Source organism: Paramormyrops kingsleyae, chromosome 1 (assembly GCF_048594095.1).
Source record: "Paramormyrops kingsleyae isolate MSU_618 chromosome 1, PKINGS_0.4, whole genome shotgun sequence".
NCBI lineage: Eukaryota > Metazoa > Chordata > Actinopteri > Osteoglossiformes > Mormyridae > Paramormyrops > Paramormyrops kingsleyae.
The window spans coordinates 70,307,499-70,325,095 of NC_132797.1; the positions used below are offsets into that span (position 1 = coordinate 70,307,499).

General features: G+C 43.4%; 1 protein-coding gene across 4 annotated transcripts in view; it reads right to left on the reverse strand.

The window, feature by feature from the left end:
* Positions 1–2,572: 2,572 nt before the first annotated feature.
* The window catches only part of tbc1d4 (TBC1 domain family, member 4), a 38,259-nt gene continuing 23,234 nt past the window's right edge, over positions 2,573–17,597 (reverse strand). For 3 of the 4 annotated variants that reach the window (XM_023813355.2, XM_023813272.2, XM_023813526.2), the window contains exons 11-20: positions 17,207–17,347; positions 12,527–12,687; positions 11,740–11,949; positions 10,890–11,051; positions 10,630–10,788; positions 8,859–9,103; positions 7,484–7,643; positions 6,989–7,158; positions 6,103–6,279; positions 2,573–5,592 (exon numbers count right to left, since the gene is read on the reverse strand). In XM_023813355.2, coding sequence (XP_023669123.1) covers positions 5,374–5,592; positions 6,103–6,279; positions 6,989–7,158; positions 7,484–7,643; positions 8,859–9,103; positions 10,630–10,788; positions 10,890–11,051; positions 11,740–11,949; positions 12,527–12,687; positions 17,207–17,347 — 1,804 coding nt within the window. In that variant the 3' untranslated portion in view covers positions 2,573–5,373. The remainder of the gene's footprint in view (positions 5,593–6,102; positions 6,280–6,988; positions 7,159–7,483; positions 7,644–8,858; positions 9,104–10,629; positions 10,789–10,889; positions 11,052–11,739; positions 11,950–12,526; positions 12,688–17,206; positions 17,348–17,597) is intronic. The other variant, XM_023813436.2, reaches the window with a different exon arrangement.

Genomic DNA, 17,597 nt, shown 5'->3' on the forward strand with positions numbered 1-17,597 from the left:
ATTAGCAGATCTTTATTGATCCCAGAGGGAAATTCAGGGGGTTGAGCAATGATGTAGGTCTTCATTTTCCATAAGTTTTTGATAAAAGTGCTGTGTTCTATAGGGGATTGTTCCGCAGTTAAATGGGTGGTCTTAAGCCTCCGAAATTACCTCTTAAATTGGTTCTTAACCCTTTATTCAGAGCCGTCCGTGGTAGTGGAGGAATGTGACTGGGAAGGATGGGGTGTGGCCTTGGCCATCTCAAGGGAGATGGTCAGCTGAGCAAGGTTAGTAGTCCTTTGTTCTCTTGCAACAAACACTCATGAAAATGAGATCACAATACTCTCCTAAGGAGAGTTCAGTCCCCAATCAGCATGTTGTGAATTTCCATCCATCCATCCATCCATCCATCCAAATCCTCAAGTACCATTATAAATTTCCATTCATTCATCCATCCATCATCCATCCATCCATCTTCCTGGTTTAGTCCCCAACTACCCAGTTAAGAGTTTCCATCCATCCATCCATCCATCCATCCATCCATCCATCCATGTTAAGTCCTCACGTACTGTTATAATCTATACTGTGAATCTATGCTTCACTCTCTTGTGTATGAAACAAAGTTGGCATATGTGAAAACCAAAGAATTCCTTTATTCTTGTAAAAACTGCAATTAAAAAAAGTTTCATAATTTATCACCCACATATTCATAACTCATTTAATAATTCATTAATACATCCAAAATACCTCAAAATTAAAAAGATATATTCCTTATTAGAACGCATTCGAGGTCATTTCATGCTTTATGTTTTTAAGCTTAAATTTATTTGCTTATTTTTACATTCTCATTACGTCTTTCTACACTTTGTTTAATCTGTACCTTAGTCGTGTATTTTATACATCTTTTCCATCTATGTTTCTTTTTTAATCCCATATGTAAAGGACTGAGCTGGATTTCATGTATAAAAAGTGCTGCATAAATAACTATTATTATTATAAGTCATATAATAGAAATTTAGATGTGTAACGGTACAGTGCCTGAATAGTTAGTACAAAAGCAAAAAAATAAGTTCTGGCATTATACTTCCAATGGGATGTGGAGGAAACGGCAGCCGCAGATTAAAGGTGGGCTGTCAGAGTCCTCCGACGCCCCACAACCCCACTGATCTTGTGTCATGAAGGAATTCCACCTCCATGTCTCCCTACTGCCCCATGACCTTCTTCAGGCATTCATCTCATCCAGGAGCGAGTAACCTGGTCATGCGAATGACTCACATTCATTGCCAGCACTTTACCCATAATGTGTGACTGCATCTGGCCAACGCGCACCGAGACGCACAGCACTTACATAGCCATTATTTACGTCCTTACAGTATATTATTCATACTTCTGCGTTGTCATGACGTAGTCTTCCCGACCCAGTCACGGCTTTCGATTTCAAAAATCCATAAAAAGGAATAAATTCTATATATCCCAACAACTAACTTCCACTTATTTCACAACTGAACACTGGCAGCCATTTCGGCTACAGGAATGTTCACAGGAGGGGAAACAGGGATCATACGCTATGTTGTATGTGCATAACTAATCTAAACCCAATGAAACTGAAATAAATACCTGATCATTTGTCTTTTTTATGTTTTAAAAAGGAAATTTAAAAATCACAACTGTACACTTTAATTTTACGGGCCGGTCATTCTATCCCCTCTTCCTCTGTAGGCCTGGAAGCCGACGCCTAGCTTATTCCACAGCGTCCGCTTCCAGTCCTCAGATACCAGCACGCTCCGTGCAGTGGGAATCACCTTATAAGGCGGGAGGAACTCTCCGTCGCTCACTCCCCCCCCATCCCATCCCACCCCCCCACCCATGGAACGGCCCCTCTAGGCGCAGGGCCTGCCGGCTCCCATGTCCCCCCCCCTTCCAGTGGCAGCAGCCCCCCGCAGCCACACAACCAACACTTACGCAAGCAGCCCGATTTCAGGAGGATGGGCCAGGAGTTAAAGGGAAAGGCTGAGCGAAAAGCAGGCAGGCTGATGAAGAAGGGCTTGTTGGTGTCCCCCCAGCCCCAATACTGTCCCCTGCCTCCCACCCTCAGCAGTGATCTCTCAGACCTGAAGTCTGCCTTTCTCTGCAGCCCACGTTCCACATGTCCCAAACGAGCGCCCCCTACCACTTCGAGCGCATTAGCAAGCCAAACAGCAATGGCCCCCCAGCCTCATGTCCCATCGTCTGAGCAATCTGGCTCATTCACAGGCTCCTCCCAACACCTGACTTGGGGACTCGGCACCATAAAGGTCAAACTGGATGCAGAGTCTGAAACTATATGTCTGAGGTCACTGGAAATTTCTGACTTTTGAATTTAACATATGCAAGTGTGCTCACCAGATACATGCAGCAGTGTTATTGTGGTCTGTGGTAAACCGTGTCACTTGCCGAAATCAGTAATTTAACAGGTGACCTGATTGCACTCAACGAATAGCATGAAACTAGACAAGTTTCCGATTTGACTGATTGTGATTCAGTGTTACCTTACAGACCTTGGATTTAACAAGGGTTTAAGCATGGAGTTAGCACGAAAAATAAGACAATCAAATCAGAGGCAGTAAATTTCAGTTTTATTTGTTGTCTGACAACTTTGACTGGTGAGTCTTCCTGTACATAACACACTGACAAAACCGTAGCACCAGTGACTCACCATTCCTCTCATTAAACTCCAGTTTGTTGCACTACATAATGCACAGGAACAGACTACCAGCAGAAATCAAAACTTCAAGCAGCAGGTTGGATGAATGAGCTCCAATACTTTGGCGCTGTCTTTCAACGGTATCACAGCGGAAACGTCTTTGAGGATGCGGACTTTGGCACTTTATGTCAAAATCAAACATTGAGAGGGGAACTAAATGAGCGAACAAGCCTATGCAATTAATCAAACAGAGAACGGCGACTGCACCTCATGGAAGAAAGGTCTAGCCAAGAACTTTCTGCTCCAATTAAAGCAGACAGTAATCTAAAGTTTGTGACAAAGTGTGTCTTTAAAACAGAAAAAAATATTGCTGTGACGCAAATAAAGAAAACTGATGAATGAGCCAGTCTTGCAGCAGTGAAGGGTCAACATATGGCAGAATAGCTTTGAAATGAAAAAATATGTCTATATACTATTATTTGTTCGAGTGCAATGTCCAAGAATTCAGGTGGCATGATCAAATTCATATGACGATTCAGTTTGGTCAGTTGCTACTTTGGAAATATCGCAAGGGCAAAACTTAACATTTTATGAAATAGATTTAACAATTTCATTTCTCCTCCAAGCACTCGTCCACCCACCTATCAGATCATGCTGATCCAGAATCTATCAAGGGAATCGGAAAGGGGCGGAGCAGAGTGTTCGACCTGGACTGGATGCCAGTCCATCATAAGGCACTGCGCAGGATGGACACACAAGGACACATGTTCAGTAATTCACTGAGCAAAAGCCGGACTGTTGGAGGGAAATTGAAATACCTGCAGGAAACACACTTGAGCACAAGGGGAACGGCACACACAGATAGCTGAGGCCAAGTCTTAACCAACACCCCTGGAGCTGTGAGTCACCATGACGCACTGCATTCTCCCTGCAACACGTAAAATATCATTTAACTCAGGCGAATATGATCAACAAACCTGCCTATTCTATTACTGGTGCAGAATACACAAGATATCCCTGCAAATCAGCTATTATTCAAATGGCATTTCTAAGTATTTTCCTTTATTTTCTTTGAGTTTACGAAGACAGCTTGTAACTCTAATGTTACAGTGTTCCAATTGTATGTTTCAAAGTGAAATAAAACAAGCTTGTGTTCTGGAGTAAAAATAATTGCTGTATTTTTTTTTTTTTTTTTACAGTTGTGTAATGTCCTTGGGCAAAAATTGATCAATATTACCGAATATTACTCCAGTATTACTAGAGCAGGTAAACAAGCCAAAACCTCACAAATGCAAGGAGTTATCATCCTCTGTAGGTGCAGCACAGCCCTTTCATTTCGACCAAGCTTTATCTAAATCATTACACCACTGACACCATTTTGCAAAAACAATCTCGAGCCCCATTATCGGAAGAAAAAAAAGTTCTTGAAAAAACACCAGGATGAAAATCCCACCCGCGCACATTATTTACAAACACAACATTTCTAAATTCAGAAAATACACCTTAGATATGACAGCATAGGAAAATATATGTAAAAGGATTTATTGTAGAGACACAGCACACCTCATTTGTGGGGTGGTAAGCCTTAAACTGTTTTATACTGTTTGTAAGTGGGCAGACAATCAGACTCGTATCAGCCATTTCCACATGCGGAACTGGGCCCCTCCTTTACCCGAGCCAGACTGCCGACACGGTCCGTCTCCCCACCCTACTTCCTGTGTGTCTTTTCTCACGAACGCACTTGAAATGCTGACTGAGGGGACAGAAGAACACCAGACTGAAAATAAAGATAATGATGAGAAATATCATTGGTATCAGGCAGCGAGCTCTTCACTCCTCGGCATGGGGATTTACGTAAGGAAAGGGGAATGGGAATAAGAGCCACATCGGCGCCGAGAGAACAGCTTGAGAGTAACAAGTGAAAGGATGACTAGCAGTCTGCCGACCTCGTTGGCATCTCGGTCAATTGCACAGGAAACCAACTGGCAGACAGGCTCACATCCTGCAAAAAATCTGGGTGAAGCACATCCTGTGAATTGAAGAACTGGTAAATATTTGGTTCTCTCACCGAACAAGTCAGATTTGTCATGGCTTGTAATTTAAGGCACCCAAACGTGCAAAGTCTAGAGAAAAAGGCGAAGGTGGGCCACACAACAAGCTGTAGATGTTGTGTCCTTCAGAAAGAGCGTACATTCATCTAATTTTCAAGTATTTTCAACGTAATGCACACAGAACTATATATTCTTATTGCAGTAAAGCCAATAGAATGAGCACGCAGTTATTGGTGTCCCTGATTACTACCGTTACGAGGGGTAGGATAACTGTAAAGGTACCGGAATCATGGCCTGAGCAAAGCACACAAAGAAAGACACGGACGTCCCCAGTAGAGGAGCCCTAGCGACAGGGAACCCTCCTCTGTCGCGGAACACATCGCCACACCAGAGGGCAGAAGGGCCTCCCCCAATCCCAGATGCATTGCAGAAGACAGATCTTGGGCTCCATCGCTTTAATAACGCACAGTCTTACTGCCAAAACCGTAGCGCGGATCCAACGTGGGCCGGTAAAATTGTGCTTCTCAAAATGTCCCAAGGCTCAAGCTATTAACATCACCATTAGTAAACCCCCCACCCCAATATTCCCGTTTGGTAAATCTCTTTAGGACATTGGTGTATCCAGCTAGGAGAGCAACAATGGATGGCTGCTCCAAGGCATCATGGCTTTTTGGTTTTGCTGTTGAGGCCAGGCTTGATTTGGACCAGCTCCACATCCGACAGCACGTCTGGGGGCAGCGCGCCGCGCATGCGCTCGATGGTCCTTTGGTACGACGCCTTCTCCTGCTCCAGAGAGCGAATCAGGTGCTTCATCTTGCTCTCCCGCAACATGAAGTTCTCCACATTCACCTCTAAACTCTGAATCTTGACACGAGCAGCCTGTAGGAGACAAACCACACACCCTCCGCCCTCAGAGCCCATTTCTAAAATGCAAATTACACACCTTCACAACATCTGCCCTAGCAGGAATGTCAGTTGACTAAGGGGTGCAATAAAGAACACATGCAATGTTCTGTGTTCGCCTACCTTTCACGTCACTGATAAATGGAAACAGCTCTATAAATAATTTGTATAATGTGTTTTATATCATTGCAATTCATCAGAAGACCAAGGGTGCTGATCCCTGGAGACTGCTGAGGCAAATTGCTTCAGAGGGTCTTAGATGCATCTTGGCAATTTGCAAATTTGATGTCCTAACACTATATCAGCCTTGAACTATACTCTGGCCTCATCTATACTAGTCCATTTGTGATAAAGCAAAAGTAATTTTTCTCTTTGTCTCTTTGCATGTGCAGTGGGTCTAAGCTCTGGCTCCACCTGCTGGTAGGTTACAGTACAGGCGGCACACAAAACAATGAAGAGGCATGAATGCATCAGCTTCTACCATACCTGGAGCTTCTCCAGCAGATCCATGTTCTGCTTCTTCAGCTGGGCATTGGTCTTCTCTAACTTGTCCAGGCGGTCCATGTCGTCGGGCAGGGTTGTGGAGTCCAGCATTTCATCCTGTAGCACAAGGTACTCTACCTCGTAGGCATGGAGCTGCTTGGAGATGTCCATCTCTAGCACCTAGAGGATCACAGAATTGTTTTCTTGTGCCTCATAACCTTCTAGGCAGTCAGGCTTCAGAAAAAAAAATACTATTGGGAATATAATACTGTAGAAATACACAATGCTTTAAAGCAGTGTTTCTCCGTCCGGTCCTCAGGGACCCAGAGTCGGTCCATGTTTTTACTGACTCCGAGCTCCCTACCAGACAGTCCACATTTTTGCTCCCTCCAAGCTCCTGGTAGGAGCACAAACATGGACTGTCTGTAGGTCCCCATGGATCAGACTGGAAAACACTGCATTAAAGTATGACAATTTAGCACCATCACACAACCACACTATTTCAAAAATATTACAAAATTTGCATTTTGCATAATTATGAGTATTTAAAAAAAAATAAAAATTAAAGGGTTAACTATTGCCCACTTTCTTGATGTCATCACACCGACACAAGATGATATGGGACTTATTTCACTGTGACTCAAGGTCACTTGCAAACATATGGCACTTATTTGGCAAATACAGGCAGTTCCTAAAGACAATCCTGAGCTATACTCAAGGATACTCTTCCAAACAATACTATTAATTAATCATAGAAGATTTAGGATGTGTTATATATACCCTGAAATAATGCTGAGTGTCACTTAAAAAATGAGTGGTTTACAGTATACACACATACCCATTGAGGCTGGGATCAGTAAAGCCAGCCTGTAAAAAAAGCCTCACACACCTGCTTCATTGTCTGCTCCATCTGGTCCTGAGTCAGGTTGGGGATGGTAGTTTTAAGGTAGTCCACAATACCCTCAAAGCTGTCGCATTCCATTATTTCCCCTTCATGGCTGCTCAGCAAACACAGGGCTACCTTAAAGACCACTTCCGTCCCTTGGATAAACAGGAAGTCTGCAAAAACACAAAAAGCCACATGTGAATCCAACACACGTTACCTGCAGAAACCTCACCTCTTTCCCTGCTGTATATCCACTGACAATCTTGCAAGAAGATTACATCTGAACCTTTCCTAAACATTTCTCACTGTCTTTTCACGATTTTTACACTAAGTGGAATAGAATCGCAATTACATCTTCATACCCTGGCCAAAGTTTTGCTGCTATATATATAAGTCTTATGAATGTAAAAAAAAAACTGGAAAGCTACATAGAAAAAGCGACAATCTAACAGAACAAAACAGAAAAAAAAAATCACAAGTGTTTAGGGTGGTATGTACCAAAGACTCGAGCCACAAAGCCCAGTGGAAACTGGGATGTGAAAAGAGTGAGGAACCAGGGTGCAGCATACAGACTGGGGCAGATCTCATGCTCCTCCAGGTGATTGTACAGCTCCCGGTGATAGTCATGCAGGAGTCGAGACAGCTGGTACATCTGTATCTGTAGCGAAAGACGTCAAATCAATCCCATCCCAAGATCCAAGATACCATCTTCCCATCACCGCATCCTGGACTACGAATATGCTGCACTCAATTACGAAACAAACCGTCATCATCTGTTGCTTATTGTTCATTACAGCTAAAAAGATGAAAGATTCTTTGTACGTGACTAAATTATATTTACTTGGCGGACGGCCCATTTGGCAGGTGGTCGTTTAGCTTTTGGTCCAAAGCGACATACAAGTGAGGACAGAGAACAGGGACCAGTGCCTCTGTAGTAGCTGGGATCAAGGGCCCAACAGGATATGATTACTCCGCCGACCACAGGATTTGAACTCGAACTTCTGGACACGAGCACAGATCCCAAACCTGCCCAAGTCATCCATGTGTTTTTTCTGATTCAATCATAACTCAACAATCAGACTGTCAGCAGCTATATGAACTGCAGTTCAGACTAGGTAACCAATCTCTCTGAAGCTGAGCGGGTTTGAGCCTGGCCAGTACTTGGAGGGAAACCAACTAGGAAAGCGGAGTTTCTCTTGGAGGAGGTATTGTGTGGCCTATTCCTGTGGATCCCAGCACTCCAGTGCAGTGACGGGGACCTAAAACAATGCCGTCTTACAGATGAGCTGTAAAACTGAGGTCCTGACAGAGGCATCTTTCAAAAGAATAGGGGTGGTACCCCATTGTCCTGGCTAAATTGCCCACTATGGCACTTTCAAATCTGGCCTCCTAATCATGCCCTATATCTAACTGGTGAATTTTCTCCTGCCCCTTCACCACCTTAGCTATTACGTGATGAGTGTACTGGCGGAGAATAGCTGCCATCGCATCATCCAGGTGGGGGCTACACAGTGGTGGTTGAAGTGGCTTCTGATTGGTTCTGTAAAGCCCTTTGGGTGTCTTGAAAAGTGCCATATAAATGTAACATTCACTCATTCATTCATTCATTCAACCACATCATCTTAAGAGAGGATTTTTAAATTTTGCAAAATATAACAGCTGTGAATGGCCTGGGGCTGGTATCTGCAAACTATTCAGTTCAGCAAAATTTGCCATTGGCAACAGAGAGAGTCTAAAACTGCCACTTGGTGATTGGGTGGGGGGATCAGACAGTTAATCACTACCTGGCTTAGGCCTAGAGGAACACACCATTTAACTCAAGGCTTGTGGTTAAAGTAGGTAGCAAGTGGGGGAAAAAAAGCCTTGAACGGACCTGTAGGGAGATCATGTCGGGCCGGTACTGCCTGCGGAAGCCCACGTCGTACATGAGGAACTTGAGCATGTCGAAGGCCTGCTCCTCGCTCATGTGCAGCAGCAGCAGGCCAGCCACGAAGCTGATGCCTTGGCAGTAGCCCACCTCCGTGTCCAGCAGAGAGTAGGCCTTCAGCAGGTTGTAGAGGGAGAGTTGCCCCGCCCCCAGCTGGGCAGAGAAATATGGGTGGGTGGGGAATGTCCGACCTGTGGCGGCACAGGGAGGAGGGGCTACAACCTCAAAACAATCGACAGCAGAATAAAATCGATTTTAATCAAGCCAGGTGAGCTGTACTTGAAACTTGGGTGATTGCAATATTCTACTTTACCATACTTGTGTTCTCATGTACCTGTTTTACGTCATTTTCCATTGCCCAAGACCAGTTCTAATACTAATAGCACAAGTACAGAGGATGGTAAAAATCTCCGGATGTTGGTCTTGTTCTGCCCCAAATATCAAGGATACATGAGTTGTTTCCTCGTGGAACGAGACCAGTCCCATGATTCATTGCAGCCCAAGTTCATTCTTGGGAGTCAAGTTCCTAAGACTGGTCTTGGCAAGACCACAAGTGCGGCCTTTGTGTTCTTGATATTGAGATTCACCCTTTGTACTTTACACTCTACTTCGAGTATTCTGAATGCACAGTAAAAGTGCACTTACTTCACACATCACAGCAGGAACTTCCAAAAGGTTAGTTTTTCTCTGCTAACCAGAATAGCCTTGATTTCCACCACAAAGTGAGTCAACGGCAATGCCTGTTCCCATTCTCTCCAGGAGCACACTTTCTCGTATATGTACTGGCCAACATCTCTAACTTATTTCATATTTATATTATGTATTACGTTTACATTCATTTAGCAGATGCTTTTACCCAAAGCCATGCAGAGTTGATAAAACAGGGTTAGCCAGTGTTAAGGAAGGGCTCTCCCAAACATGGGATTAGAACTGGCAACCTACAGATCAGAGGCACAAACCCTTTCCCATTGAGCCCCACACCACCCCAGCTACTTGATCCTATTCTTATCCAAAAGGAACTATGCGTCAGTGGTAATCACAACCGCAAGTTAATTCAACTGGATTCACCGAGAGATTAATGCTGCCTTCATGTGTTAGTCGGAAGGACCTACTTCCCATTTGTGAAGTCGGAATTACGAGGATGTCATACCCATGTGCTTTGTCATCGAAGTGAAATGAAAACATGAAGATCCTATTTTGATTCCATACCACACATAGATAGAATGACAAATAGCACTGACCTATATCAAGTAAAGTGTACACAGATTATAGATGTACACAAGCAATAGCTATCGATAGCTATATTGCTAAAAATAATCAATTACGTACCACCCACAATGGAATGAGAGGTTGAAGGTCATCCCAACTCAGGCACCATAAAAATCCCAGAATTTCCCACTCAAGACTATGAATCTTGTTCAACTTCCAAGTCTGCATATTTACCATAATTCCGATAGCATGTGAAGACAGCAGAGCCTCCATTCTTTGAGACCCCTCAGGGTACCCCCATCCCAAAAATTCACCCCCCTGAGTTACCCCCCAAAACTCCACCCCCATTTGCCAGCACATACAATATACAGCACATAAAATATGTCTGTTATTGTGTGTCATCTGTTGTGTCAAATGTTACAACTGTTATGTGTGTGCGCTGCTCTTCTATGCCTTTTAAATTGCCCCTCGGGGACAAATAAAGTTTTTTGAATTTGAATTTGAATACCCAGGTCCACAAGGATGGCATGCTGCTGTGCAGTCAGTTGCTTGAGGAGGTCCTGGTAGGAGATGTCAGGAGGCTGCTGCCTGCAGGGCAGCCGATGGCGCAGGCGATGCTGCTGGGAGAGCAGGTGCCACACCTCTCCACGCCGGCTTTTGGGCACGCCTACAAACAGAGGACACTCAATGGTCAGGTGGCTCGAAGAGGACAGGAAGAAAGAGAGAGCGAGATCACTGGGCTTCAGGGCCATCGTGGGCCGCTCTCACCCTGGCAAAGGGTGTTATAGATTTCCTCCTTGTCCCACTGGATCTGGGATCTGCCGGGGATGCTGAGCTTCTTCTCCCACACAGCCTGGACCTCCTTGGAGCACTGGCCCACCTCCTGGTAGTCAAGTTTCATCTTTCTGATGTGTAGTTCATCTCTGCTGGCTGTCAGGGCAAAGAAAGCAGCCGTGGTAAGACAATGCGGCAGTGAAATGATCTACAGCCGACATCCTGACCAGGGAACAACAAACAGACAAGTAATATCATACTGCATAGATATTCCGTACATATTTTCCATAGTCACTTATCCAATACAGACACATGGACAAGAGAGATATATAATCACAACAAATCAAAAATATCAATAAACAAAGCAGGCATAAGCAAAGATCTACTTTGTCTTCTTACAGCAAATATTCTGATTAATCAATAGTAATGAGAAACAGGGAAAATGTACTGTCTGAAATAAGGGTAACTACATATCTTTCTGGGGTAAAAAGTCTTTATTTGTCCTCTAGAGGGCAATAACCTCCTAATTACTGCCAAACAATGCAAGACTCCTCCACTTTTACTAGTATCAGGGGAGTTAACATCAATACAGAAATTGGCTTTTTATGCAGTTACATCATCAGCCTGATTTATTATTTAATGCACATTTATTAGAGAGCACCCAGAAGAACAAGAATATAGTGTCTGTAACAGAAAGAGATACTTCAGCTCAGGAAACAAATGGGTTTAATAATAATCAGATGAGTTTTCATATGTCTCCATGCATCTTGCACATGAACTCCAGCTTCAGCGAATGACCGTTAGAGGCAGAGAAAGGGGGCGGGACCAGGGGGCCGAATCCCACCTTCCAGGCGCTGGTTCTCCTTCTCCATGCGCAGCAGCAGTATCTGCTGATGGATGGCCTTCTTCCACAGGGCCCTGTAGTCAGCGGACGTGCGCCGGCAGCCCTCCCCGGGGCCAGACGGACCACGGGGCAGCAAGCTCGCCAGGGGTTCCCTATCGTGTGTGGAGGTTCGTGGGGAAAGAGGCAGGAGCTCGCTTCCATCCAGACCATCTGCTCCAACACCCACCAGCAGAGAAACAAGTTGGGGTGAGATCTGAGAGGCACAGCCTCAGTAAGTCGAATCTTTCCGTTACCCATTCAACAAATCACATGACTGAAGCAACAGCTGCAACCAAGAGCGATTCTAGGATCTGACCCTTGGGTTGGGGGGGCTAAGCCTAACCCTAACCCTAACCCTAACCCTAACCCTCACCTTAACCCACCCATGATGAGATTTGCCAGGAGGACGGGGAATCTCATGATCAAGTATGCCAAGTGGGACAACCAAAAGTATACGAAGATATGGCACAAATCCCTAAGTGGCTTTAGAAAAACATTTAAAGTTGTAGAACTGCCTAAGACTGCAGCCAATAAAAGCTAAATGTCTCGGAAATTGACTTTAAACAAATAGGTGCAGTATTTCCGTATTATTTCTGCACTATATTAAAGACACAGGTCTTCTTCAAAGGTACATTGGCAGTGGACCTAGGAGATGTAAGGTTACCAGCGTTTAGACATCAGAAGTGTTAAAAAAAAAAACCGGCTCCCCCAGTACTGCGCACTGGTAGGACAGGCGTTCGACACGGACCTGGATCCTGCATGGAGCCGGCAGGCTTGCTCATGGGGGAGGCCACACGGAGGAAGATCTTCTGGCGCCAGGAGACACGGCGCGGGGTGCTGAGAGGAGCTAAGGAGCTCAGGGAGTCACTGCTGCAGCCAGACGAGGCCCCCTTCCTGCCGTCATCGTTACTGCGCCGGAAGCAGGGCCAAGAAATCAGTCAGGGGGGGAACACAAGCCCTGCTCTGCATAGCATATGTCACATCACAACGCAAACACGTAATCTATGCACGCGTGCCAGATCTCCCTATATGTCACAATACAAGTCAAATGATAAAAGCAGGTCCTCATAATAAATCGAATAATAGCTAATTACTCTCAGTGGCCACTTTATTAGGCATAGCTACCTGGTGCTGGGCCTGGCCTACTTCTGCAAATACAAGCAGTTCAGCATTTGATGCATTGTTCATTCAGGTACCTTTCTGCATATGAATGTTGTTGTTTTTTTCATTCGCGGCATTTCTAAATTGCTTCCATGAGCTGGCCATTCCCCTCTGACGACAGAGGGAATGCACAAAAGCCCACTGTCTGCATCAGGTTCATGCACAGCCAAGTCCCCTCTTCATGTCCCTTTCATAAGTTGTACAGTATGTAGCATATCATCCAGTCACTGTGTAAATGTAGTATGTGAAACATATCATCTAGTCACTGTGTAAATGTAGTATGTGAAGCATATCATCCGGTCACCGTGTAAATGTAGTATGTGAAGCATATCATCCGGTCACTGTGTAAATGTAGTATGTGAAACATATCATCCGGTCACTGTGTAAATGTAGTATGTGAAGCATATCATCTGGTCACTGTGTTAATGTAGTATGTGAAGCATATCATCTAGTCACTGTGTAAATGTAGTATGTGAAGCATATCATCTGGTCACTGTGTTAATGTAGTATGTGAAGCATATCATCTAGTCACTGTGTAAATGTAGTATGTGAAGCATATCATCTGGTCACCATGTTAATGTAGTATGTGAAGCATATCATCTAGTCACTGTGTAAATGTAGTATGTGAAGCATATCATCTGGTCACTGTGTTAATGTAGTATGTGAAGCATATCATCTAGTCACTGTGTAAATGTAGTATGTGAAGCATATCATCTAGTCACTGTGTAAATGTAGTATGTGAAGCATATCATCTGGTCACCATGTTAATGTAGTATGTGAAGCATATCATCCGGTCACTGTGTAAATGTAGTATGTGAAGCATATCATCTGGTCACTGTGTTAATGTAGTATGTGAAGCATATCATCTAGTCACTGTGTAAATGTAGTATGTGAAGCATATCATCTGGTCACCATGTTAATGTAGTATATGAAGCATACAAGCATTCATCATGTCCCATTTTGGACATCATTTTCAGTCTGATATGCAAAATGAGACAAAAGAATACTTTTACTGACATGGGCAGAACCTGAATTCACAAGTAGATGTTCAAATGGAAAACATTAAGTTAAGTTAATTGTGGGTGTGAGTTGGTTGCAGATAATGCTGGTAGCCAGTCAGCCAAAATTGGTGAATTGGGAACATTTTGATTTCCCAATGAAATTCACCAACACCGGAGAGAGAGTCGCTGATAAGACCAAGACTGCCTGTCGGCTCTGTTGCTGGAAATGATCATCCAAGTGTGTGTAGGACTGGAGTAAGGCAGAAACTGCCTCTGCATGTTAGTCTCCGCGTGGCATCTAATGTGCTTTTGCCAGGAAACTCAGACTGGGCTAAAAAAATAACTACGGCTGTAGGGGAGGTTATCGCCACAGATATGCAGTCATACTCAGTAGTAGAGAACATGGGGTTTACAGTAGACAGAATTCAGCTCATTATGATTGTTATGATGTTATATTTTTGATTATTTTATTTTACATATTCATGTTTATGATATGCAAATAAGCATCTGTTAGGTTTCGTTATAGATACTTCACAGACACAATGCCTTCGGTTTACAACTGTTTTGTTTATCACACCATTCTCTGTAAATTTAAGACACTGTAACATGCAAAAATCCCAGGAGGGTGTTTCTTTCTGAGATACTGGAACCACATTTGGTGCCAGCAATCATGCCACAATGAAAGTTACTTAGATCGCACCTGTTGCGCATCGTGATGCTTTGTCAAACTGTGATTGGACCCTGGCATCTGACCGTTTTATTTCCTTAGTTTTAGCCACGCGATTCGCTGTTTAAAGCCACACATGCTTTAATGTACCTAATAAAGTGACCACTGAGTATAGATTTAATCATCAGCAATCCACTAAACAGAAAACCATAACGACTGTTAGGATACCCATGTGACACTACCAACATCTGCTCATTATCTGGTGGAAGAATACAACAGTTTAAAGCCAGGGGGGGAAAAATGTTAGTTTAGGGGTTACTGCAGAAAAGCTGTTAGTGTTAAACATACCAGCAGACATATAAATTCATGACACTCAACACACATGGTCCTAACATTGCACAGATGTCCCTCACATATGTTGCCAAGCCAAAATTTTAATTTGCGAATTTTCAGAGAACACCAAATTCTTACAATATAAACAAAAGCATTTTCTCAAATTTAGTTCTCTCACACCTCAAACATAATTTTTCTCCTAAATAAAAAAAATATGAAGTTACACTAACGGTCAAAAGTTTTTGCACATCACAGTATTTCTTTTACCACTTTTCCATTTATTTCATAAACAGCTGATGTTTAAATTTCTGTTAAGCATTGGAGAGTTGAGTGAACTATAAATTAAAAGTCGAATAAAACAAGTTTCCTTGGAAAGAGTATGTAATGCATTTCTGACATCGTATTAACTGGTTGTGTGGTGAAGGCATAGTCAGATTCTAGGCTGTCCATTAACGTTAAATATACTAGTTAATATTGTCATCCCATGAAACAGAGTAATTAATGCCCCTGGTAGAAAGAATGCCTCAAATTTTCTCTGCTGTTATAACTGCTAGAGGAGGTTACTTTGATGAATCAAAGATATGTCATTTTCTTGCTAATAAAGTTACTCAAATGGTGAACATACTGAAAATCGATTTGCTAGCAAAGAATACTGAATGTATTTTTAGTAAGCGTTACACGAGTAACATGCAAATGTAGAAAATCTCAGTGTGTGCAAAAATGTTTGACTGGCAGTGTATTTCGAGTGAGCTAAAATGAGATTTTACCAACTTTAAAAGGCCAAAAACAGAACTTTTGTTATAGAAAGATGGGCAGACATTCAGCACCATTACCAAACAACAGCCAAACGATTCCACAGGGCAGAGCCTGATACTGGAGCCAACTGGCCACTGGGTGTCTCCCATTAATTACCTTTCGTCTGCAACTGACCTCAATTAGCTCCTGTGTGCAGCAGAAATAAAGGCCATAGTGCCCGTAAACTCAGCGAAGCCTCCTGCAAGGCTGACAGCGCATTTATGGTGCAAAGGTCCTGATGAGATTAATTAGTAAGATTACGCCGACTATAACCCGGAATATACTTAAATCAACAGAAAATAAAACAAAAGGAGAAAACAAAAATAAAAACAAGTTTGGGAAGACCTAACTAGAACAGAAAATACCTGTCAGTAACTAAAAGAGACGGACTCCACCGCTGCAATTCTAAATGCACAACATTCAAGCCTCCCTTTCAGCTTTCCAAGTCCGCATAAATTATTCTGCGAGCTAAAAATAACCCACAGGGAGCCCCCTTGTGTGTTTAGACGTACGGCACGGGCATATTGACGTTCTGTGAATCTGAACAACATGACCGTGGACAGACACCTTCTTTACTGGGTGGCTAAACAGCCAGCGGGTCAGTGCCACACTGAGCAGGGAACGAAAGCAGCATTTGGAATATAGATTCATGCATGTTTATGACACAGACAAACAGCGTTTTAAAGATTCTAAGCAGTTCATATGAAGACAGAAAGTTAATCTGTTTTCATGACAAGATATTTATCCAGCTAGTACTTCAATCTACTTTATACCTAGTTTATATATTCAAAAAAAAAATTTTATAGCACAAGAGACACATTGGCATGCGGGAGCTGGTTAGAGCTGTTTTTGGTCTACTCTCGGATCATCCAAAGCTTGCCACTTCCCCTCCATGTGGATTATTTTAAACTTCAAGGCACTGGGGCCATAAGGCTTCTGACAAGCTCTGTTTGACAAAATGCCATAGAACACAAGTACTTATTTTTTACAGAATTTTGTGATATAATTCACGACAGCTCTATCGGTCAATGGTCAACGAATTATCAGCCTGAACAAATAAACCAAAAAGGGATTAAAAAAAAAATACTCTACTGCATCATAACAGGTCAAATTTTGCCGGAAGCGAAAAAAAAAGTTAGTCCATTCATTTAGGCTGCCACTGACACGCAAAGCACACTGCACAGGAGAATGATAAAATACTGCCTTGGGTCCTTCAAGATTATTAGACAAGCTACATGCAGACACAAACACAAGCCGTCCACCAGAACAAGCAGAGATGATCCAGCAAGAACAAAAAGCAGGTTCATTGTCTTCTGTTACAGTAAAGTTTGCAGCATTAGAATGGATGCATGGTAAGGAAGGAAAAAAAAACAACTGGACAATTAAAGCCCACTGCCATCATCTCACTGCAACCAGCACAGTCGACAGAGACATAGATGTTGTGCGGGGCGAGTCTGGAAGACCTTCTCACCTCTTGAAGGGCCCACCTTCGGTAGGGGAACCTAGAGAACCCTGGTAAAAGTTTTTCAGGAAATTGGGAGCCGAGAAAGACGAGGGCAGGCTGAAGGACTCGCTTTCAGAAACGCTGCGTTTTCTCGCGATGCTCACGGGGCTGGGTGGTGGCGACGCAAGACACACACAGACACGCACGCACACGCGTGTGCGCGCACACACAAATTTCACAACAAGTAAGTACAACGCATGGCAAAGACACCAGAATGCAACGCTACATCAGACAACTAGTAGAGTACAACCAGACACCTAAGGACGGCAAAAATCCAAAACTGAATAATGACCAAACGATGAAGAGCAGTGATGTGTGCATGGAATAACGTTATAGACCACTGTCCCCTCAAAAAATC